The sequence below is a fragment of the Triturus cristatus genome, chromosome 2_2, assembly GCF_964204655.1.
Source record: "Triturus cristatus chromosome 2_2, aTriCri1.1, whole genome shotgun sequence".
Classification (NCBI taxonomy): Eukaryota; Metazoa; Chordata; class Amphibia; order Caudata; family Salamandridae; genus Triturus; species Triturus cristatus.
In genome coordinates, this window is record NC_140582.1 from 720,716,827 (window position 1) to 720,742,872 (window position 26,046).

At 40.9% G+C, this 26,046-nt stretch overlaps 1 protein-coding gene across 2 annotated transcripts in view; it reads left to right on the plus strand.

Annotated features, from left to right (window-relative positions):
• Nucleotides 1-26,046, plus strand: part of CYP4V2 (cytochrome P450 family 4 subfamily V member 2) — a 344,463-nt gene that overhangs the window by 284,447 nt on the left and 33,970 nt on the right. For both annotated transcript variants that reach the window (XM_085641978.1, XM_085641977.1), the window contains exon 10: nucleotides 1,937-2,116. In XM_085641978.1, the coding sequence (XP_085498104.1) occupies nucleotides 1,937-2,116 (180 nt within the window). The remainder of the gene's footprint in view (nucleotides 1-1,936; nucleotides 2,117-26,046) is intronic.

A 26,046-nucleotide genomic window follows, 5' to 3' on the forward strand; every position in this document is an offset into this window, starting at 1 on the left:
AGATGGACAAGATGTGCAGATAAAAAGGACATACATATCTAATGTAAAGCACATATAACTGAAGGCCAAAACTCCTTCCACAGGCCTCGATACTATTGAAATTTCAGAACTGAAACATTTTGAAGTTTGATTATTTATAGTAAATCCTTGTTACTCATTTATTAGGACGAGCCTGGGCAGCGCATGCGCTGCGAGCCATGCTGTATTGGATTATGTACTTGAAGCCCTGCCCACTCTCCTCCCAGATTTGCCATTGGCTTGGGTCATTATCCTTCATAAATGCTGCCTTCTGATTTGCTATTAGGCTATTTGCTTCTTAGTACCGCCTTGTCTTTATTTGTAACCTCCCATGAGGACTGGCCCTTTTACTTCAGTTGTTACACGGTACGTCTTCGGTAGTATGGAAACAACATTTTCTTTAATGAGTTTCTCTTACAGTAGGAGGGTCTCTCGTGTGTAGTTGTGACCACTGGCTTGTTTATTTTACTCGTAGCAAACGGGTGCTCTTCAGGGGCCATGGGAGACAGAAGGGGGCAACTCAGCAATGCCTTCAAGCATTTAGAATGCAATAGGTCTGGCATTTGCGAGAGTTTAAGCTATTGCCATTGTAAATTACAATGCCTTTTATTTATGGTTTAAAACCCAAAACATAAATAAAAGGCATTGTCATTTACTATGCCAATAGCTCAAACTCACGTAAATGTGAGACATATTGCATTGCAGATGCTGTCTTAAACAGCTAGCAGTCAATCGTACTGACAGGTTTTAGGTGTAGGTCAGATGTTGTGTTATATATCTGGATGCAATTACATCTCAGAGAGAAACCAAAATACCGGTTGGGTAGCACACTTTGGGAATCACAGAAATTTATTTTACATGTTCCCTTTTAGATAGCCCCCACAATTTTCATCCCACTTAAAGACCTGTCTTCACATATCTCTATATGGCTGATTCCAGTCAGCAGCTGTGGGTCCTCCCCTGAAGCCTGGTTAGAGCAGCAGGTTGATGCAGCATGCAGTGCACGACAATGGGCAAGCACGCACTTTAAAACACTGAAATTCTTGCGTTGTACAATTTGCACATTACAGTAACTGTTGAATATGTTAATGTAGTAAGATATAGGACAGTTTTTAATGTGTTCAATATTTTAAAACTATACGTTCGCACTGCTTCAAAAGCCTTGCTTTATCACTAAATTATTTTGCTTTAAAATGCACCATTTGCCAATCTTTTTTCAATGTATTTCTCTGGAGGAGGACCCAGCATGGACCCAACTTTTGTCCATTGAGCTTGCTAACCAAACTTTCACGCCTTACCACTTTCAAATGTCACCAGCCACCACTGGTTCTAAGTACACCTTCCCTCACTCGTTGCCTGGCCTCCTTTGTTCCATCCATGAGAAAACATATTTGGAATTTTGCAGGAGTGCTTTCTACTTTATGCAGATTCTTGTTCCCCCTCTTCCCTGCAGCATGTAATGAACACTTACACATGGCAATAAATACAGCTTATGCTGATACGCAAGGCAATGATTTCCAATTGGCAGAAGCTAATGAGACTTAACCTCACCATCGGAATTATGAGTCCTGCTAGATCTGCTGGTCTGGTTAATTTGAGCTCCAGCTGCAGTCGCCGCCTCCAAGTGAAACTCCTTGTGGAAATAGCGAATTACTAGGGGCGTCTGGGGAGGGGTACTGTAAGGGACCCGATCACAATCACGTAGACTCCTTCTCATCTACCTGCAGTAATTTCCAGGATTACTCCGGTGGTCTGGTGAGATACCGGGACCCTTTGAGAGGCGGGGAGGCTCTGGGAGGCACTCGTAATGAAACCTTTAGAATGTCATTCAGTGTTGTTCTTACTTTAAAGACCAGTTTACTGTTTTGTTGAGCATTTTATAATGGCTTCCAGTGACATTTTGGTTATTTTATTATAGGTGGATTTGAAGTGCCGAAAGGTGTCAATGCGTTAATTGTGCCCTACGCACTGCATAGGGATCCGAAATATTTCCCAGACCCAGAAGCATTTCAACCGGAACGCTTCTTTTCTGAGAATACGAGTGGGCGAAACCCTTATGCATACGTACCGTTCTCTGCGGGGCTCAGAAACTGCATTGGTAAGTACATTTTATTGTGGCACTTTAGACCTGATTTAGTGCTGAGTGTAACTGGAAATACTATTTTTAGACCAAGAACCAAACTTGGAGGACCATGTCATAATGTGTTTACTTTGAAGGGTTTAATTTGTTTCGGCATTTCCGATCAAACTAGTTAAACTTTAAGAAGATACACGTCTGGTGTGGGAGGGAATGGTGCTCGCACAATATGAGGAACCAGTATTCAGATTAAGGGAAAATACATTAAGTAGAGTAGACAAGCCATTGGGGCAATGTCTAGATCAACCCAAGTCTTAATGTATTGATGTCGAAACATTTCAGTACATTTAGAACTATTTCCTGTTTAAAATATATTATGTATTTTCCACAAAGGAGCCTATAATTACTGTATAAACTACTTTGGTAAATTATATTACCCGCTGTGTCATGGTAATTCTCTACACTGTTTGGCAGCCTGTGCATTATTAACTAACTCAATCAAGGAAATGTAGCAATACTACTGCCCATTGACAAAAAGTGATCTTACTTAATTAAACAGCTGACCTGACTCTGTACGTGCAGCGATATGTACTTCCCATATTCATCCAGGTTTTTTCCATCTGGCTCTGTCTTGAGTCACCACTGTCTCACCCTTTCATTTCATTACATTTCGGTTTGTCTTGAACCACTGTATTCAGTGCCCATCAGCCTGAACTCAGTTTTGCACTTCTGCTTCATTAAAAGTATTTTACAGCTGTTTGTAGTCGCTCCGTTCTCTCAGTCCTCTGCCATTTGTTGAAGATGTGATTTGAGCTGATGTTAGGTTGGTGAAGTCTGCCCGTCTCTTATGTTTACACTCCCTTTTAGACATGATGCCTCGGCTTTCCGCACTAAATAAATGAACAGGGTATGAGTTGCTTTCAGTGGTGGCCAGTTTGTTTCTAACTCCGTGTGCCTTTCTGGTCAAAACTCTGTGGGTGGAATGTTATATTGAAATTCAAACTTTAAAGTGCTTGTGGCTCCATTTCGGATTATTAGTGGTCCGTCACATTTACCATCAGGCGTTATCTATTGTTCTGCTGCCAGCCAGGGATGTTCCTCTCTGGATGCTGTTTCCCTATACTTTGCCTGGCAAGTCCTACCTAAGCTTAATAGTGTGCCTTTTCTGTCCTTTTGCCCTTGCTACACATGTGGGACCAGGCATGATAAAGCTACCCCAAAGCAGTATTCACAGAGACCTTATCAGTGCAACATTGGGTCCGTAATTATTTTGCTAATAGACACCTCAGATAGCCAAGAATCTATTCGAAAATTTGCCCATGAGCAAATAGCAGAATTGAATGTGCCATAAGCATGCTGGCAACAGCCTCTTGCCTAAATTGTGCACGAGGGTTCGTTATACACACATATATTCAGATGTTATGTTGATATCAATATTTGCATTCATATATTTTTTCTGTTCACATTAATGGTAATACGTTTTCAGATATTATGTTGATATTGATAATTTCAAAACATATGTTGATTAGTCCGGTAGAATTTGCTACTAATAAATGAGTGTAATTATATAAAGGATAATTCCTGACAAGAATAAAATAAGATTATGTCTCTTTTAGCATGTATAAATCAAATATTACTATTTTTTTTCCAAATAGGAATAGTTTATTTTGGCTTCTTCCTACATCCAAGCAAACTAAATTCCGATGTTTTCTGTTTTTTAAATATATAATGCTCAATATCAAATTATATTTATTAAGGGCTAATTAAACACAAATGCTGAAGCACTCTTCACAGTGTAAGTACTCTGATCGGAGGTACAGGATCCCCTGAGATTGTCACATAAGGCACCACAAAATATTTGAGTTCAGGCAAATGCAATAATAAAAAAAACATGACTGTTGCTATGAATTTAAATATTAGAAATTAGAATTTAGCAGATAAGTAGTTGATGTTCACATGTAAAATAAATTGGCTAGGAAGGGATTCACATTACCTATCCCTCCCTTTACTCCCACATTAGCTTCTTAACGGCTATGTTGAGGTAAATGCTAAGGAACAAGGTTTGTTCAAAAGATATCTATCACAGGAGTGTGATACACTTGCCGTCAAGGTTTTAATCATTTTCACCCCAAGTCACATTAACTACTATTTCTTATGATACTGGAAAATCCCTATCACTTGAAAAGGTATGACTTCATCCCTGATTGCGGGGGCAAATGCCTACAAGGCATTTATCATGGCTTAGAAATGAACCAGGTTGGGGGCGTGGTTACGGCGCCGATCAAGATGGCCGCCTAAAGGGTTTGCTCCGCTGCACCGGGACGTTTGTAGGAGCCGCGGATGCTTTTCTCCTCAGCGCCGAACTTTCAAAATCCCCGCATCATGCACCGGAACATCTGCTGTCCTCGATTGGTTGGTGTTCCCTCTTCTTTCCATTTGATTCCCCTATTATCTTTCCTCATCCTGGTGCGTTCCGGACTCCCTCTTTTGGGAGGCTTGTCTTGTTGAGTGTCGCCATCGCCCCGTCGTTCGCATTCTTGTTCCCCTAAGGTATGTTTTTTTTAGTCATCCTTTTTGGATATGTACTGTCTTTTCTTGTCTTTCCTTCTTCCTTTCCTCCCCTTCTTTTCCTTCTCCTCCCCTTCTACCTGTTGAACATTTTCTTACCATTCCTCCCTATCTTTATCCCTTTCCTTTCTTTTTGTGAAGTTTTATCCTTGCCTTCTTCACATATTTACTTTCTTCTCTGGTTTGTCTTTTCTAGTCTCTTACCATGCTCTTTTGTCTTTTATTGGCATTCTTCTTTTCTCCTTTTCTTACTGTTGTCTTTACTTTCATCAAAATGTTATTGTTTTTAATTCAAAGTTATCTCCTGGAATGTAAAAGGTTTTAATAACCCTATTAAGCGACAGAGAATCCTTTCCCACCTAGCTTCATACAATCCTGACCTAGTTCTCTTGCAAGAGACACATCTTTCGGAAACCGAATCACTTAAATTAAAAAGAAGCTGGGTGGGTATGGTCCTATTCTCACCCTCTACTAATAAAAAGAATGGTGTTGCTATCTTATGTCATAATAAGTTAAAATGTAAAGTTGTTTTGCAAGAAAATGATGCTGAAGGTAGATGGATTTTAACCAAATTGCTAATTAATTCTACACCTTTAACTGTTTTTAATATTTATGGTCCCACCCAGCCTGATTGTGCTTTTTGGCCTTCAATTACGTCCAAATGTTTTCAAAATCGAGATGATTTGTTTATCCTGGGGGGTGACTGTAATCAGATTGTAGACCCGTTTCTTGACCGTAAGTCTTCTGTTCGTTTTGTTCCTCACTAAACTCATAGACAATTTTTAGACACTATCTCTCAATCTCATTTTCTTGACTCTTGGAGACTCTCCCATCCTCAGACTCTTGACTATTCCTTCTTCTCTCCTCCCCACGCATCTCTTTCTCGTCTAGACTATATTTTTCTTTCTCAATCTTTGTCTCAACATTTACTTTCTTCCTCTATTGAACCCATAGTCATTTCGGACCATGCACCCATTGTGACAGTCCTAGACTAACTTCCCTCGCAACCCAAGTCTTCCCGTTGGTGCTTCAATAAATCTCTTCTTACTGACCCTCTCTTTTCTTCCTCCTTTCGTTCCTTTGCTAATGAGTTTTTCTCGCTCAACTGTGATCCCAGCACACCGTCTCATCTTCTCTGGGACTCCTTTAAAGCAACCGCAAGGGGTTTTATTATTGATTTCTTTTCCAGGAAAAAGAAACTCTTTCTCCAGAAACAGAAATCTACACTTGCACATATTAAGCGTTTGGAACATGAATTTTACTCTTCCTCGTCCAACTCTATCTTGCCTGACCTCATACGTGCTAAACTTGAATTTAATAAGACCACTACTGATAACGCTTCGTCCTTTCTTCTCCGCAGTAGCGCTCGTTATTATGGTGGTCGCAATAAATCAGGGAAACTTTTGGCCAATTACCTCAAAACCCGTAAGGAGCGGACTTGTATAGATTCTATCTTTTCTTCTGATGGATCACTTTTATACAAAGATCAGGACATTCTTGAGCAGTTTCAAACTTTTTATCAAAATCTTTATACACCTGAGTCTCCTCCTACTTCTTCCCTTATTCAGTCCTATCTTGAGCAGCTTCCTAGCCCCTCTATCTCTCATCTTACTTTCTCTGACCTTGAAAAGGACCTTTCATTAGACGAAATCTTCTCAGCTCTGAGTACCCTTACTATAGGGAAATCGCCCGGCCCTGATGGTTTCTCAGTTGAATTTTATTTGCATTTTTCTGATCTTCTACTCCCCAAACTTTTAGTGCTTTTTCGTTCATTTTGTTTATCAGGTAAGGCAGAGGGTACATTTCAAGAGGCCACTATTTGTCTTATCTCTAAAGAGGGCCGGGATCCCAAATTTTGCAAAAATTATCGCCCAATTTCTTTAGTTAATGTTGACTATAAGTTACTTGCCTTACGTCTGGATTCCTTTATGCCCCATCTTATTGGCAAAGAACAATGTGGCTTTGTTAAAGGTAGACTTACCTCTGATAATTCCCGACTCTTTCTTAATGTTTTAAATAAAGCTCCCTCTTTCCCCATTTCCTTAGCTGCTATCTCTGTCGATGCAGAGAAGGCTTTCGATAGAGTGGATTGGTCCTTTTTATTTGCTTCTTTACGTTGGCATGGTTTTGGTCCTAATTTCATCTCCCTTATCTCTTTATTATATTCCGCCCCGAAAGCGTCAGTCCTAGTTAATGGTCAGGTTTCCTCTTACTTTCCTCTTCAGCGTGGTGTTCGGCAAGGATGCCCTCTCTCCCCTCTTCTTTTTGTTTTGGCCCTTGAACCTTTCTTGACTGCTATTCGTAACAATGATTCCATTTCTGGTTTCCCTTATGGTGATCATCAATTGAAACTCTCCGCTTATGCAGATGATATTCTCTTATTCATCTCTGCTCCAGAAACGTCTATTCCCCCTTTATTATCTGCCTTTGCTTCTTTTTCGCAGGTTTCAGGTTACAAAATTAATTCAGATAAGACTGAAATTCTCACCCTCACAAAATGTTGTCTTCCCCATTCCTTTTCCTCCACTGGGTTTGCTTGGAATGGCTCCAAAATTAAATACTTAGGCATTTGGTTATCTAATTCTATTACTTCCTCAGTTAAATTAAATATGTCCGCAGTCCTCTCTCGCATCGACAAGTTGCTCTTGGAATCCTCTTTTTTTTTCTTGGTGGGGGCGGTTGGACTCGGTTAAAATGATGATAGCCCCTATTCTAATTTATGTCTTTTCCAGGCTCCCAGTTCACATTCCTGCTGCTCATTTCAAACGTATCGATTCATCTCTTACGCGTTTTCTTTGGAAAAACAAGAAATCTAGAATTGCCTTATCAGCTCTTAGAAAATCCAAACTTAATGGGGGTGTTAATTTCCCAGATTTCCGTCTTTATCATCGATCTTTCTCGTTGCGCCAAGCCTCAAAATGGCTCACATCAGAATCTTCTCCTTTCACTCCCCTTTGGCTTCCTATTAAACAAATACTGTTGTCGCCTTTTTCCTTCAAAGAGATTATACGCTTCTCTGCCAAAACCCCATCTACTTCACTCCCTTTGTTCAGACATACTTCCTCTCTCTTGTCGCCTTTGGTTCTTTCTCCTACGCTTACCCGTGAGTCTTTCTTAGACACCCCGGTCTGGCATAACTCCCACATTCTTTTGAGAAATAGACCTATCTTTTGGAAAATCTGGAGAACACGTGGTATCATGTGGGTTTATCAGTTTTTTGATGGATCGTTGCCCTGTTCCTTTCCCCAGTTCCAACTTTTATTTCACTGCCCTCGGTCTTTTTTACATAAAGTTTCCATCCTCATGGCAATCATTCTCGATGTCTATTATTCTCTTCCTCCCTCCTCTTCACCTGTTGTTCAAAATCCTCTTCTCAAAATCCTTCTCACTCTTCCTAAAGCTTCTCTCATTTATAAATTCTTTTCTTCTCCTAATCCAGATCGTGTTAAATCTAAAGTGGAATTTTCCTGGGAGACGGACTTGGGTTGCACTTAGTCTGTTATACTTTGGGATAAACTCTGGTCCAGATCCTTAAAAATCTCCCGTTCTGCTTCTCTTACCCAATCTTTATTCTTTTTCTATCACAGACTTTACCTCTCTCCGGTTTCCTTGTCACGATTCTCTCTTTCTTCTGATTCTAATTGCTGGACTTGTGGCTCTCCTAAGGCTGATCTTTTCCATCTTTTCTTTCTCTGTCCTCCAGTTTCTAAATTTTGGGACAAGATTTGGTCATATATTTCTCGTATCTTTTCACTTCCTATTGCTTATTCTGTTCCTCTCCTTTTTATGGGTAGTCTTTCTGATTCTTTAACTCTCTCCCCTAACTGTCATGGTCTTTTTGACCTTATGCTTGCTCTTGCATTCCAACATATTTCTTTCAACTGGAAATCTCTTACAAACATTTCCATACAATGCTGGTGGAACACTCTCTGTCATTGTCATAGACTTGATGTTGCTTTTGCTTCTTCTTGCAGACCAACTCATAACAGAGATCTCTTTTGGTTACCACTTACCACTTACCTGGATCAGATGGCTCTGCCATTACATTCACGTATCACTTCGGAAAATTTTAAACCCCCGTGAAACAATCTTTCCTCTGTCTTCTTCTTTTCCTTTTTGCATAATTTTAATTTGTAATATTATTTTCCAGAATGTACAATTTATATTGCGTCTCTTTGATGTATTTTCTTTTTTCCTTGAATGCCATACTCTGTATAAGGTGATATTGTAGTAGTGTTACTATTTCCCTTTCTCTTTCTATTTTGTTTTTCCTTTTCCTCTTTTTTCCCTCTCTTCCCTCATAAGGTCCTCATAAACTCCATAAAATGCTTTGCTTTTTTGCTACCTTGTTATCAGCTCAGTTCTTGTTATATTATATCTGATTATTTCTGTATATGCTGATTTCTTTGAATGTTTCTTCGTTTTATTCAATAAAGCATTTCAAACATAAAAAAGAAATGAACCAGGTTTACTCACACTATCCTAGACCACTTGTAATCAGATTGTACTAGTAAAAAAAGTTCTGTGTGAACAACCTCTTGCATATCCTGACATCTCTGCAGGAAGAAAACTGACTCTGTACGTGAAAGTCATTTACTACCACACTCCTATCTTACAACTGTATTTAACTTTATTTTTCTTACTGGTTTTTTTAGCCTAAATTCAAAAAATGTGTGCCTCTGCAGGGACATAGCAGTATTCACCATACACATCAGAGAGACTTTTCTTTTACGCCTAGTCCTACTCATCTTCATCACAGCCATTTCCTATGAGGGGTTCCTACCTCAAAACAGGAAGAAACTTAGGCAAATGCTGGAAAATGAAGGTCCTGCCCACACAAATGTGCACTATAAATGGCTGGATTTCCCAGGATTCTTCTTGACCTAGCTATCCATATCGAAGAACTTTTATTCTAATTTAAAATAACTGCTTGACTTCCTTGTCCCATCATAACTTATGGGCAATACCAAGCACAATAATTGACCTTCAAACAAATAAATAAAAAATTACTCTGGAGCCAAGAATGCTACATCACCAAAATAGAGGAATCCTGTCCAAGAAATAATCAAGCACAATCATAGAACAAATCCAGAAGTGGATCATTGCAGAAGAGGTGTTTCGACCTTGGCTAGCATCCCTAAGGGTCACAAAGTGATGATAAGAAGTACAAATTTTTCTAGGTTGATCCAGGTAAACAAAGATAGCCATTCTTCCGTCTAACAAATGAAGTAAATATTATTCTAAAGGAGACACACAGAGAGCAAAACAGGTAAAACTGTTTCTTGATCCCTGTGAGGTAAAGTTCCAATGTAAGGAAGAAATAAGGATCAAGTAGCATAACTAAACCATCCTCAAAGTCTAAGAAAAGGAAGTTGACACAATAAAACTCACAGCTTACCAATATGACAAGCTGCCTCATGAAAAGTCACTGTCATAGTCAAAATCTGCAGCATTAATGGGTAAAAAAGCAAAGCCTTTTGGACTTGTAACACTGAAAGTAAATCCTTAGTATAAGAGAGAGGTGGAACAATAAGATGGGAAAGGGGAAATAAAAAGTAATACTAAAAAGGGAGTGGGAGAGTTGGGTCATGGACTGCTCACTAAAAACACACAGAAACCGTATACCCCATATTTATGTGAACATCAACATCAACATGATAGTTGTTTCCATTTTGCATTAGTAAATATAAATTACAAAGTATCCTAATAATCAATACTACTCTGAAAATGTGTGAGAATCCAAAAAGGTTTTACTTTAATCAATAAAAATAAAAAAATGATTTCAATTGGAAATATACATCTGTATAAACATACTTGTGTCATAACACTCAAATAGTTCATTGATTAAAAGGTCCTTGTTGCAAAACAAAGATCATCTTCAAGTAGGGAGTATTGTACATCGTTTTCCTCATAAAATCAGGCATCTGTGGCACCAAGGCCACTCACCTGAATTCACAGGCCTTTTGCGGAAGTGAAGATCTTCCACTATTTCCCCTTGCATTTAATCCTTAGTCTCAGACGAGATGGCTAATACCGGTGACTAACCCTGCAGAGAAGGGCAGTAGTTGAAGAGAGAGAGAGTAATGGCTCTCGTGTACCTGGAGCTCCTGTGAAAAGGATGGTTGGTGGGTGGTAATCCTTCTGAGCACGACCCCTCAAGTTCTCGTGGGAAAGCGCACACTACAGCCAGGCACTCTGCAGGAAGAACCCAGTATACCATATAACTATACATGAATGCTTTACAATCAGCCTGTGGTGTGGGTCCGTAACACCAGACAACAATTACAATAAGAAATTTGAGTCCATGTGAAGAGCCCTTGAGCACTGACCCCTGTGCTGAATCCTGATGACATATCCTTTAGAGTCTGCTTAGATGATTCCGAAATCTTTATCTGTCCTTAATGTTGTATTACTTCACAAAACTAGACCTTTTTCTTTAAGCAAAGTTTTTCTATTCAAACTCAAATTGCTCGGATGTCCTTGAAGGAAAAGGGAGACCAAAACTAGAAGCAATTGGTTAGTTAGCCTTTCTGAAGATTACTGAGTGTTTCCTGTCAATTAGAAGGCTGTCTCTGGCTGGAAATGCTGGCCTTTAATTAGATGGCAGGCCAGATGAATAAATAAGCAACAACCAAGCATATCAAGTAACCTTGAGGTCACCAGGAAAAGGGGCTTTTAACTTATCAGCACCATGTTTGTTCAAACAGGAATTCCAAGCATTTACACTTAGTTAAATGGTTAAACAGTCTGAACACCGCAGCTTCAGCACCGCGTGTTCCAACAACGCGAGCACAGTCATGTTTGCCAGTGAGCGGTCTAGCTGTTGGCTGCTGCTCGGCAGAAGCTGGAAGAGGGCCAGAGAACTCAGTGAAGTAAGTCGGGCTGGGGCTGGGTTTGTATGGGTTTGGGGGGTAGTTTTCAGGGTTGGGGGGTCAGGTTAGTTTTCAGGGCAGGGGGTCTGTATAGTTTTCAGGGTGGGGGTCTGTATAGCTTTCAGGGCGGGGTTGGGGTTGTTTTCAGGACTTTGGGTGGGGGGGGGTTCTTTTCAAGGCTGGGGGTCAGGGTGGGTTTCAGGGCTGGTGGGGGTTTGGGGTAGTCTTCAGGGCTGGTGGGGGGGTTGGGATAGTTTTTAGGCCTGGTGGGGGGTTGTGGTAGTTTTTTTAATTAGGGGTTGGGGTTGTTTAAGGGACAGCATGGGGGGTGGGAGAAGGTCAGGGTAGTGTATGTAAAGTGGCAGGGTTTTATGCCTCAAGGCAGGGGAGGGGAACAGCTCAATTTTAGGGCTTAGGAGAGGGTGGGGTAGTTTTCGGGGCTTGGGAGGGTCGGGTAGGTTTTTAAATTAGGGGTCCGAGTTTTAGGCCTAAGGGCAGTGGAAGGAATTGGGGTAGTTATATGGACAGCGTAGGGTGGAAGGTGGTCGGGTGGGAAGGTTTTAGGCCTCAGGGCGGGGGGCAGGTAGGGGGTTTGTAGCTTAGAGCGGGGAGAAGGGGGGTCAGAAAAATGGCGAGTTTAGCCACGCATACCCCTTTATTATTCATGCCTTTACCACAAAATTGCGAGATAAAGACATGTATTGTTAAAACGCATTTGTGGTTCGGGTTGCATGGTAGAGGCACATGTGGTTTAGCCATGCATGCCTCTATCATGCAACCTAGTTAAACATACCTTAAAACAGTGCACTTAACTAAAGTACAAAGCATTCCTAATTAGAGTGAACAGCAGATTACATGGCACCTGCCCAACTACTAAACAGTGAAAGTGTATAGCAGAGTACTTGGCACCTGCCCAACTAGAAAGCAGTGAAAAGTGAATAGCATAGTACACAGCACCTGCCCATCTAGAAAACAGTAGCAACAATGGGGAACAAACAGCACAGGCAGATCGGGGTATGATAGCAACAAGGGGCAGTTTGAAAAAAGTTGACATAGGTTTTGGTGGTGTGGGAAATTGGGTTATTGGTTCACTGGGCTATGATCCCTGGTTAAGCAGCAACCACTATCCATGTCAAGGTGAGGTACAAGCCAGCCCTAAATTAACCTGTGCTCAACCCCCTGGTAGCTTGGCACAGAGCAGTCAGGCTTACCTTAGAGGCAATATGTAAATAATTTGTGCAACACTTAAAAAAGTTATAAAGTGAAAACACCACAAAAAAGGATCCCACAGTACATTAGAAAAATAGTACTCTCTTTAATAAATAAATCAAGACCAAAATGGCAAAAATCCATTTAGTAGAACCATAGATATTCAATTTTTAAGATTCTACTGAAATAGCATCAAAAAGAGCCAACTGTGAATATCTGGTCCTGCTGGATCAGGACAGAGTCACAAGTTCAGGTGGGCCGTGATGGAGTGTGTGCTGACTACAGGTACCCAGTTAGGCTTTCTGAACAAAGTACCTTAAGACCTGGTTTGCGGAGCATTGTGAGGATCCGCTTCGAAGATGAGTTGCTCATCCAAAGTGATGCGTTGGTTCTGAGATTAGGCGAGGCTGTATTGAAAAAGGTCCAACAAGTATCCCGGCGACGGGGCTTGCGATGAGAGGTCCGGCGTCGAGGATGCAGTGAGCAGTTTGGGCGATGCCTTAGTTCCGAAGAGCTGCAAGGCTGTGATGTGCAGTCCGGAGTTGTCGTTGAGGCTGCTGTTGATGAGGGTTGCGATGGCCTGTGCTGAGGATGTTTTGCGCAGAAGGCGTTGCAGGCTGCGAAGGCAATGCGGGTCTTTGCGATGGGCCCTATTCATGTAGCAGCGGACATGTGTTGGTTCGCTCAGCTTTGCGCTGCACAACAGAGGAGATTCTTCGGTTCTGCTGGTATCAGAAAGTCTCACAAAGCACCTTAAGCCCACTTCCGAGGGTCTAGTACCGGTGTGGCACCACTTGGAAGGCTAGATTTCTGGATGGCAGAGTCTAGGTGCGGATGAAAGGTTGTTAGGAAGCCTGTTATGTCGCTGAGGCTTCAAATCAGGAAGCCAGCCTACTAGCCCTTGGAGTTCCTCTGGATTCAAGAGATGCAGATCCAGTCTTCTCACCCAGGCAAGAAGGCACCAGGAAGCAGGTCAGCACAGCAGCGCAGCGCAGCAGTCCCTTCAGAGCAGCAGTACAGTGGAGTGGCAATCCTTTCAGCAGCACAGCGGTCCATCTTCCTGGCACAGTATCCACAGGTCCAGAAGTGTATTGAAATGTGGGTTTCTGAGGACCAGTAGTTATAACCAGCTGTGCCTTTGAAGTAGAAAAAAGCTTCTAGAGGCATGCCTTTGAAGTGCACAAGTATCCTGCCTTCCTGTTCCTTCCTCCAGACCAACTACAGATGGTTTGCAGCGCTTTGTGTGGAGACAGGATGCAGCCAATTCAAGTGTAAGTGGTGCTGAGTCCAGTTCCTCCCTCCCATCCTGCCAGTGATGGCCCATCCAGTCACACCTAAGCTCCCCATTGTGTGTGGCTGTCTAGGAGGAATACAGAAAGCCCAACTGTCAACTGCACCCAATCGTGTGACCAAGAGACAGGCTGCAGGCACCAAATGGCTAAAGCAAGAAAATGACAACTTTTTAAACGTAAAAACAACAAGGTGATAGCTGGAATGCTTTAATTAATCTCAGCCACTGGCAATTTAGATGGAATCCTTTAATTAATGGCCACATCCCAATCCATTGTTTTTTGTTCACCATGCCACCTCAGTTTGGAGCCAGCCATATGCAAATCAGTCTTGACCCTGCTGCTCATGGAAATTGTCCAGCCCAAACTGCCAGGCAAGGTCTTACCTGAACCTGAACACAAGCAACGTAGGACTGGTTTCGCCCTAGTTAGGGCCCTTCAGCCATTTAGTATTTAAAAAGTTGGACTTGTATTTTTGAGTTTTACATGTCCTGGTAGTAAAACACTCTTAAATTAGTTTTACACTCCACTCTAACCTTTGGGCTGTCCAGGACATACCTTAGGGGTGACATAAGTATTAAAAAGGTTTATTTTGCCAGATCAAAATGGCAGTTTGAAACTTCCCACACACAGGCTGCAATGACAGGCCTGAGAAATGTTTAAAGTGCTACTTTATTGGGTGGAACAATCGGTTCTGCAGGCCCACTAGTAGCATTTAATTTACAGGGCCATGGCTCAGGTAGTGCCACTTTACTAGGGACTTACAAATAAATTAAATATGCCAATTGGGTATAAGCTAATTCATCATATTTTAAGGAGAGAGCACAAGCACTTTAGCACTGGTTAGCAGTGCTAAATTGTGCAGAGGCTTAAGGTCAGTTAAAACAAAGTCAGCAAAAACAGGAGGTCTGAAGGCAAAAGGTTAGGGGAACACCAGGTCTAACAGGTGGCATCTTCAATTTACCACTCCACCTTCTTCAGGACTACTATATATGTACATATGTAATGTTGTATATATATTGTCATGTACATTACCATAGGAGTCTATCATAAAAGAAAAAGAAAATAATGAAAGAAGTAATACCACAATGACACAAGGCACAATATTATTCTAAATTGTTCATCTTATATTCATGTAGCTAATAATTATACCTGATTCATATTATTATTTTACACAATCTTTCATTGACAAACATTGCACACACACCTTTATTGTTACTGCCTAAATTATAGTTTCAAGTATTGCTGGTAAATAATCGTTCACAGTTTCTCTGACCAATAATCTGTGTAGCTCGAGCAATAAACTTTTCAGTGAAGCCAGACTATAATTAAAAGTCTTCAGACAAGGAATTACTGCTGCCGACCGTGTGTCTTATTTAGGATTCTGGCTGTTTTACTTGCTACTCTCTTTACTACCCGTATCGTGGGGTGTACCTGGTTAAAGACTGATTTGTCTGAACTTATATTCGCAAGCAGCCTACTATTCAGATTCTTTGGACGTATTCTATCTATACCCATTAAGACATCCTTTGTTCTTGAGCGCGGGCACAATTTGCCATTATTTATCGCATGAGCCCTTATGAAGTTCCGTCTGTGGAACGAAACGCATTGGCTGAGGCTGATGTCCATTTTTTACTATCAACGACAATAAAGATATTTTCTGGATATACTTGAAGAAAATTGACTTTACTTTGGTGCACCTTCCTTTCTATACAAAGTTTTCGTATCTGGTTTCCAGTGGAGCTGAACTGCGGCAAGCTCTGGAAGTGATTGCACAAGACCCTTGCTACTCACAAATATTTGGGATTTGATGTGCTGAACCGTGGTCAGCCGCTGATTGGAGTTTTTTTTTGTTTATAATTAAAAGTGCAATGGAAATACGTCATGTTCCTTTATATTGGAGCATTTTTTAAAACAAGCTTTTATGTTCACAAATTATATAATATGGCATTTAGTAGAAAACCCATATAGCCATGTCAAAGCCATAAGTGTACGTACGACAGACAAACGTTGGGTACTGTCAACTTTGAATATCAAACAAATAAATAATACCGGCATTGTAGACTGTATCCTGACAGGAACTGTCTTTTAGTGATTATATCTATCACTCAAGTGAGGTTGTAAAACGTAAAAAAAAAAGTCAAAATAAAATAAAAAAACATACAAGGGATCTATAACCTACTCATACATTACAACGGAATGATCCAGCTTACCCATTCCTTATAATGCACAGTCCATCAAAACTGTGCCAAATAGCAGCCTTTAATATGAGGGCACTCACAGCATACGTCACTAAGAAATAAAATACAGATGCTTAAGTCCATGTGCTACGAATGGCAAGGATGTGAGTGGCCTATTCTGTTATACGATGTACCTGAGCAGGAAGAATCCTGCAAAAATACTTTCAGGGGTTGAACAAGTTAACAGAGCCATTCTGAAATACATAGTGACTTAGATCAAAGGATGTCGTCAGACAGTAATTAATCAGGCCAGAATTTAAACACATGAAGGATACTAAATAGAGTGAACCAATTTTCCCAAAAATGATTTTACTAATCTAAAGATTGTTTGGGAAGCGGGAAGAGGGAGAAAATACCAGAAATATAGAAGAAAACACTCCTAACTCGCCAACACAGTTTTCAGAAGTTAATCAGAATGCTGGTCTAGTGTGTGTCATTTAAAGATGGTGGGAAAACGCAATTGACACTCGACATCATTGCATCTTTCACAGAACACTAGACCATCGACATCGGCACAATAGAGGACAAAAATGACCATAAAAGACATTCAATCATGTTCCTCGCCACCCAACTAGACCTTGCTGTCCGATAAATGTGTGTTTCCAAAGCAGAATCACACACTATTGTGGACATCCTGCAAAAATAGCTGTACAAAGATGATAGCTATGTACTGTCAGTAAATTCCAATCCAAAAATATGGAAATGAAATACCAATATTTGTAAAGCGCACAGCTACCTCCAAAGTGGTGTCCCGGCTCTGGGGCCCCTCGGGAAGATTAAGCGAGCTATTGCCCAGAGTCACATGGTGCTGGGCTAACCTGCCACCGGTGCCGGGGATCAAACCGTGAACCCCGTAGTCCGGAGTCAGGCACCCTGGCCGCTGCGCCACACCTCTTCCTCCGAGGAAATGCCGTTTTTAAAAAAAATGGAGGGTATTATTAATAAACATTAGATTTCTTATGATCAAAACATTGGGTTTGCAACTGATTCATTGCTGTTGATCACTGTTTAAACATATAGAGCGCAGCTGACAAATTATTTCAGTTTTTCACTGTTTTTGACATAATCAATGTACAGTTTATTAATAATATGCTGGCACAGACATCCGATGAGAAACTGTGCTTCAGGATCCTGACTCTTACTGGAACATGAAATGTCTTGACCAGGAGAAAGATCTTCCTGCCCAGAGTAGTACTAGGGCTACAATGGTGCAGCAAATCTGAGGGACTACGCTGGAGTGATACCCCATTCCTATTATTTTTCCCATATCCAGAGCCAGACCTGGGGCCAGCTGTGAAAGTAACCGAAACATTCCCCCCCCACCACCACCACCACAACCACCACCACCCACCTTTGAGGAGGCTTTGGAGATAATGTGGCAGGCACTGCATTCACATGGAGTAGATGTTTTAGATCTCATTCCACCTTAATTTTTGTGATGCATTGACCTAAGGGGGCCGCAGCTTCAGAGTTTCCATGATGGTTGTGATTTATGTCAAAATTGGGTAATGCAAGTCACTCCCCCCTTTGAATTCCTGTGGGGGTAAGGTTTTATCAAGAATCTGATACTCTTATGTTGATGATAGTAGTTCAAATTGGATACATAGGCTTGAATGACAGCTGCTTCATGTTCCAAAGTATAGGGCTCAGGTGGTGGAGGGTTTTGCAATTAAGAGTTACATTTTATGGTTTGTATGTTTATATAGCTGGTTCTGATATTGGGCATCTACTTTGTTTTGAAGTCCTCTGAATGCATCTCTAAGCATGGATTAGGACATTGATGATATACACAGCCCCACTCTATCCATGTTCTAACTTGGAAAGTAGATGGTCTAATAAACAAAATCAGATAGGAAGCTGTACTTAAAGGGACCAAGAGATATGCTTCAGATGTTCTTTTCCTGCAGAATTCACATTGGAGCGGATCTAGATTTTCATTTTTTGTAGCAATTTAGTTCAACACTGTTCTACATGCAGGTTTTTCAAAAGGATAAAGAGGGGTTGCTATCCTCTTTAAACACAAACCTATGCCTTAAAACATTAAGGGACCTTAGTGATTGTGCACCACATTCCAGCAAGACCTCTGTCTTAGTGAGGTCCTCTCTTACCCCCAAGAAGACTGGTACAGGTTGAAGATTTCCATGGGGTGGTAGTCTGGGCTCTGGATATATCCATATGCTCCACTAGAAGCAGGTACTACTTGGCAGGCTTAACTCAGTCTGTGGGCCTTGGAGACATGTGTGTAACATCCACCCTAATGACAGGCACTTTAAATTGTACTGGGGTGCTTGTGATCACGTTTCTCGGGTAGATAACTTTCAAAAGGCTCTGACTTAAATACATGACAAGTACTGGGTGTACTTGTCCTGGCCTAGGGCTGCTATGACCAGTACCCTGTTGAACTTAATCTCTGGGTGGTGGAGATTGATTGGCTGGTGGTTGATGGATACTAACTTCGTAGCACAACTGAAGAAGGAAACCGACCGCAATTTCAGTTGAACCAAGGTATGTGGAGTTCCCTTTAATACAGTGGGTGAAATCAAGGCTACTCTTAGGCGTCGATTCATTAATCATATAGCGTTTTGCTACAAACATCCACAGGATGTGGCTTGCTTTGAGGCCCGTTCTCTTTGAACTGGAGGCACAATTCCTAGCCTCCCGGAATCCAAAGCTACTTTGATGGATTGAATACAAAAATTCACTGCAGTAACTCTATTGTTGGATGCTTGGGAGACCTGGCTGATCTCACAGACTCATGTTTACCAATGGGGGAAATAGCTCAGTCATTTGCTGACTAATATCATCCTCTATACAGCAAAGGCCACTCCTCCTCCGGCAACTCTAGAGAGCCTTGAAAAAAACCTACCCTTGAAGTGTCTTACGACGGAAGACAGGGACACAGTGGAGGTGCCTATTACCGAAAGAAAATTAGAAGAAGCCAAGAGGAAAGTGGCAAGGTCATTGGCTCTAGTGGGCGCCTGGCGAAATTCTTCAAACACCTCTCAAAAGATTTTGCCTTATCCAAATGCCATTTTTGAGGCATCTCTGGTGGCGGGACGGGTGCCACCTGCCCTTTGAGAAGCTGAAACTATAGTGATACAGAATTCTGTTAGGACTCCTCGGTCCTGTGCTTCATATAGATCCATTTCCCTCATAATTATAGAAGCTAAAATACTAGCCAAGGCCCTGACAAATGAGTTGGCCTGTGTGATTCACCCCTTTGTGTCCCTTGATCAAGATTGCTTCATGCCAGATGGACCCATCAAACTTAACATACAGTGCGCTTCCCTTAAAAACCTTCTTAGCTCATCCGGATTTCCGTATGATTGATTTCAAAAAGGCATTTTACACTGTTGAGTGGGGATATATGTTTGTTACAGAAGATGCATCTGGGTTCCAAGTTCTTGCTTTTTCACAACCTCTATGTACATAGCTCAAAGCTAGGGTGTGGGTAAGTAGGATACTCCGAGAGGAACCTTTTCACATCTGCACTGGAACTCAACAAAAGTACCCTTTATCCCCATTCCTGCTCGCCCTGGCCAGAGAACCACTGGCAGAACAGCCTAGAATTGTTGCACAGCTACTGGGGTTGGAATGGTCATGCTGAGTGGAGGACAGAGTCTCTTTATATGCAGATGATCTCCTGATGGCCCTGTAGTATTCCACATGATCTGTTTACCATTCTCTGGCCTTAAGGTCATCTTGTCTAAATGTGTTTACCTACCTAGTTGAATAGTGGTCTCTAGACACAGCATGGGCTTCAAACGTGTACGGTTCAAGCAAGGGATTTAAATATGTAGACACCATGGGTGACCCATTGCTGGTTAATATGGTATTAAGGCTTCTTATTGGTTGAGCTACGGTGTGACCTCGCATTCTGTTCCCCATTACCACGGTCTTTGTTGGGACAAACTGCCATGACAGAAATAGACTTTCACCCTAAACATCTATGTAAACATATGAAATATCCCTACAAGATCAGAAAACACTTATTTAGAATTGCCATTGCTTTGAGGGGATTTCCATGAGATAATGGACATAATATCATGCCTCACAACTGGTAGTAATAATTGAATGGTTATATGTCTTCCCCTGGAACTCTGCCTTCTCAGTTGAGAGATAGCTGATGGGAAGCCGCCACTTAACCCACCTCCTTCCTGGAGAGAACATTGCCGCAGGAGTATGCCTCAAAGGTGTGGTAGGTGCCATGTAGATAAATTGGGTGAGAATGCAGTTTGAATGGCAGTTTTACAAAGTGTTCCATTCAACAATGACTCATCAAGTCCAAAAGTGTTCACCCTTTGATCCATTTTGTGTTGCGGCTTCGACAATCAAGAATAAGGGTTTGTGTCCTAGCAGCCCACGAAGTCGCCTGGATTCAGTTAGTGTCAGAGTCAACATTCAGCACCTCACCCTCTGTAACTGCACTGGCAGGTAATCATTTTTGAAGGTCGGAACCATCATACCCCCTCCATCCATGAGAAACCGAAGTCATTTTATGGCATTTCTTATTCCATAAAAAGTCCAGCAGAAGGGAATCCAGATCTAAAAAATAAAATGAACCAGTAATCGTAGTGGGTTTGATGCAAAGAAAATAAAGAAAAAGTGGAAGGATGATCATTTTAGATATGGCACTTTGGCCCCTATTGAGAGAGTGAGTTGGCGCCAGGCCCCAACCGACACTTTCATGTTTCAAAACGATTTATGTCTGTGGTTATCATCCACATCTATATGAGAATGATAAATCGTTACACACAAATACTTAAATGATGTCAGCTCGCAACGCAATTGCAATGAGGGCAGTCAGTCCAACTCTGCAGGAATATAGGGCCTCAAAGGTAAAACCACAATATTTGGCGTAGTTCATTGGGAATCAAGCGGACACCAAACACCTGCAGAGTATGTAAGGTATCCAATAGGAAGGCCACTGTGTCATGTAAATAAAGAAGGCCATCATCTGTATATAATGAAATAGTGTGCAAGGAACCTCCACACCAAATACCTCAGTCAAACGGAAGGCAGCAGCAAGGGGCTTCTTTGCTAAAGAGAAACACATGGGGGAGAGTAGACAACCCTCTTTTGTGCTGTGCTCCACCATAAATTGCCTAGACATGTAGCCGCAGGTTCAAACCATGGCCAGAGGGCCCGCTTATAATAAATGGGTCTATTTGATCAGTCCAGGGACTAATACTATAGTCTGATCAAAACTGCAAACCCATAAAGCCACTCTATACTGTTCCATAACTTTGAAGTTAAGATTCAATTGTATCTATAGAAAAATGAAATGATGTGAGGGAGGTGTATGTACTTCTGAATGCTGTTGTGCCATGTATTCTCTTGGGCCCTATTTTTAGTGAGAAGGTGTCCGTCGCCAGTGCTGTCCTTAACAGTGATGGTACCTCATGTGAATGATGGGACAGGGGCTAAAGAACCTAGAGTTCAGTTACTACTGCAGTGAGTAACTTGTATGTTTTTTCACAACATCCTTCAACAGAATAAGCTCTGGTTGTGGTCAAGGCTAGACAACTGCAATGTGAGTTATTTGGAACCCTTTGCTAAGATAACTGTTGTACTTGCCCTTTCTCTAGATTTTGCCTTCCTTTACTGAACATGTTTTTATTGGCTTTTAGAACATTTAATTTACCTATAAGTCTCTAGTATATGGTACTGCATGTACCCAGGGCCTGTAAATGAAAGGCTACAAGTAGGCTGCAGCACTCATTGGTCAATACACTAAAGTAGCATAGTAAAACATGCCTCAGGCCTGCCATTGCAGTCTGAAGGACATTTTTAAACTTGCATTTCGACATTACTTATTATAATGTATGATCGGTACACAATGAAATAGCAATATAGGCTGCAGCTGAGCTGTTCGGTCTTGGTGTCAAATGTTTACTTTATTTCCATTAAAAAAATTAAAACATTATTTTATGGCATTTTTTTCAATCCTGCCGCCAAGTAATCCACAAACCGTGATTAACTTTGGAATCGCTGGCATGTAGGAAAAAAGGATGCAAATTTGTCCTTAATAACGTCAGTGAAAAAATTGTTATGAAGGCTTAAGCAGTGGCACTGTACATAGAAGTGCAAGAGGTCCTACCAAACCTCCATAAATTCTTGATGGAGTAAAGAACAGGAATTAACAATGAAGAGGCCGGCCTTGTAGTACAAATTGTCATGTGACAGGCAACATTTTGGCAAAGTGCTTCTAATTATTTTAAAATGATAGCTGTGTGTATTGTACTTTCTCTTATTGCAAGTTTGGATTATTTGAAATGTTTGCTAGTGGCACTTTTGCTGGGATTCAAGTGAAAGGAGAATGCCACAACATTTCAGACGTTTTCTAACACATACATAAAGAGTCATTGCTTTACACATTGCAGTACAAATGGCTCAATATACGTATATTAGTAGCAAGGAATGAACAATAAAGGCACCTAAATAAAGTGATGGCGATGCTAGCACCCCCCCCATTCTTAAAGTTGTTCCTGCACCACTGGACATAGTAAAGTCTCCCAAATGTAAACAAAGCGCTTTACACTGGGAGGGCGGTGGAAGCCTCAACAGCTGATACATATGAATCAAACTTTAAAAGCTCATTGTTTCCTTTCTCAGGTGCTCTAGCGCAAAAACCTGAGAAAAAAAAATGAGTGCATTCTGCTAGGAAGCAATAAAGCTAAGGTTTTTCCCCGTATTCTAGGATTACATTCTGAATCTTTTACACATTTTCATCCTAGACTTACAAATGAGGATAGTGTGAATTACTGGCAGCATTGGCAAGGTTGAGTCACTACTGCAGCAGATTTGTCTCCTCACTCCAGTCTTGGATTCTCAAAAACACTTTTTCAGTGTGGCAAAAAGCTCTGAGTGCAACAAGCATGGTTTTTGAGGAAGACCCACCACCTTACTTTGGACCTGTGGAGCCTCAGCACCTTGTCCCTCTCATCTTGAGCCTGATCACCCTGTCCTGGTCGTAACAGCTCCAACAGTTGGGAACGTTCTTTATGGTCACTTCTGCAGACCTCAAGTCCTTTGGTTAGACTTCCAGACACTTCTGGGTACCAGAACTCTCTCTAGTCAGGGCTCCTGAAAAATCTAGTCCTCAATGGTCAGCTGGGTCTTCTTAGAGTCAGGGGTTTCTCTGCTTTTTGTATCATGTTACTGTTAGCAGGAGGCCAACCACTTGACCCTTGGAGAGCAGGCCCTCCAGCTCCTCTATGCCAGCATGCTTTTTTCTATATTTGTTAAGCTAATAAGTAATGTATATCAGTAAGAGTGCAAAACAAACAAATTTAACACAATGTCAATATTTGTCCATCATTGTTACATAATTGTTACAAGGTAAGCTATAACGAGGTGAGTTTCTAAAAGCACAAAGAATCGAATATTCACCGTCTTGGCGAACATTTAGAAATCAAAACTATTAAATATATTAAATTAATAATCTATAGACCCATTTTCCCCCAAAAAAATTGAATTCCAGAATTGCTACCTAAAAATAGTTTATGAGGGATGGAGTTTTCTATATCTCAGTCTTTGGGTGTTATCATTAAATAACCCCTGTCACTGGACGTATGGACCTTTGTTCGTCGACAAGGAGAAGTAAAGGGAGCAATCCTCTACATTAAGCGCGTAAACATAAAACCATTAAAGACTTTTAGTATAGTCAATAAAGAGAGCCTGTGTGAGTTAAAGGGCTTTAATTTCTATTCTTTCATTTTTCAATATGTATTCGTTAAGTAATAATCTTTTAAGTATTAATATTAAACTATTATATAATCCACCAATAATTGATATTTCAATATAAGGAAAAATACAATGTTGGTTAGAAATACAGTTAATATTGTAATAATAGAACAAGAGTTTGCAGTAAAGGAAGTTCCCTAATCTTAATTAAATTGGAGTAAAATGGAATACGGTGTCAGTACAGATACCTAATAAACAGGTCTGATGTGAGAATCAATGCATAAGTATAAAAGACTTTCAATATCATGGTGTAAAGTATTGTCAGCCATAGATCAGCAGACATCAAAGAAATTGGCTAAGCAACCTCCCAAGGAAGGAGGGTTATGAAGAAACTCCGAGATGAGTCTCAAGCAAGTGCGAGAGAAGTCACCCTCTAAGAGAAATGCTTAAAGGAAAAAGTTCTCCTGTGCTCTAGGAACACACATCCATATAAACACACAATATTATAGATAATAACATGTTTCTTTTCGTCTTCTGCAACATCTAATAGGATTTTAGTAAACTCCTGGGAATAGGTAAACTTCCCATCTTCTTACACCTGCACAATGGTCTAAAGACGCTAGCCCTTGAACAGATACATCATCCAAATGTTTTGGTTCAGACAGTTCTTCCTCTAAATCATCCTTCCTGTTGTCTCCTCTCCAACTGGTGAGAACCTCACTATCAATTTTCTAACACAAAACAAATACCTATTCACTAACTAACCGAAGGTTTCTGGAAATTGACATCTGCAGCATAATAGAAGAAAACATTTTGTGCAAACAACAGCTCAACGTTGAAAACAGGCCTTTCAAAGTTAATGCGAAGTCTCCATTAATATGGCGTCTAAAGTTAGGCTGAGTTAAATCACCACTTGTTTACTTCACTTGTAGGCTTATAACATCTAAGTATGATTACCTAATACAAAATGTGTGTTTAGTATATGCATGCTATTCAAACATAGACTTTTGCACATTTCAGCTAAAAAAATGTGTTTATGATTGGAAATGAAAGAATTTGAAATTACATCTATTTGTCTAATACACATCCACATGGAGAAGAGCGAAACCTTGTGGCAAAGGTGCACTTTGGTGGTAAAAACACAAACCACGTTGCCACTTTGTTGTGTTTAAAATGTGTTCTTGCATTTTCATTTGCCAATATTATTTTTTTCCCTGTGATTTGATAAAGCTGAATTGTTTTTTATTATACCGATTACTTTTGCCCTCCCTGCATCGGGTTGGGCTGCACAATCCCCATCTGGGATAGAGATGAATTACTTTATCAATGAAAACTTGGCTCTGTTTTTGTGTGTTGCAACAACACATGTATTTGCAAGATCAAAGATGGTTTATGCTGTGCCACTGAGGTTTTTCTCAAGTTACGAGCGAGGCTAGTGGGTTTTTTGTAGTGTTCTTTGGCCTAAATCAGGATTTTTTTTCATGGGCTAAAATCCGCTCGGTGGTGCTAGATATTTTACTGTTACTAGGACTCGCATGGCTGGCCATGAGCTGGCACATCTTTAAAGTGACGCCTCATATGTTGTTTGCTGCCCACCAACATTGCTTGGTCCATTCACTTGATGCCTACAAGAATGATCCCTAGAAGACTACAAAGCCCTAGATCTCTTGACGCTGGGCCAAGCAGCAGACACCTAAGGTGCCCACCCACCGTGGACACACTATGAAACACTAGGTGGGCTATTCACAAATATAGTTTAACCATATAGTTGTGTGCCACATTGCTGTGCCAGATCTTTGGGTAACTAAAAAGTTCCAACTTCCCTAAAAAAATCCTCTCTAAAACACAGGGAAGACAGATCCCCGTTTTCCTGTGTCTGAATTACACTGCAGCCTTTGCAGTTCTTTTGTATTGCTCGATCTTTATATCATGCTGTTGCATTTTTTGTATTTTAATGTGTAGTAGCAACGACATGTAGGGCAGCAAAAATGGCAACGTATGGCCCATCTTATGAAAATTGCAGTCTTTGATTGTGGAAGTGCAACAAGCCATGTAAAAGCAGAAAGGAGATTTTCAATAAAACAGTG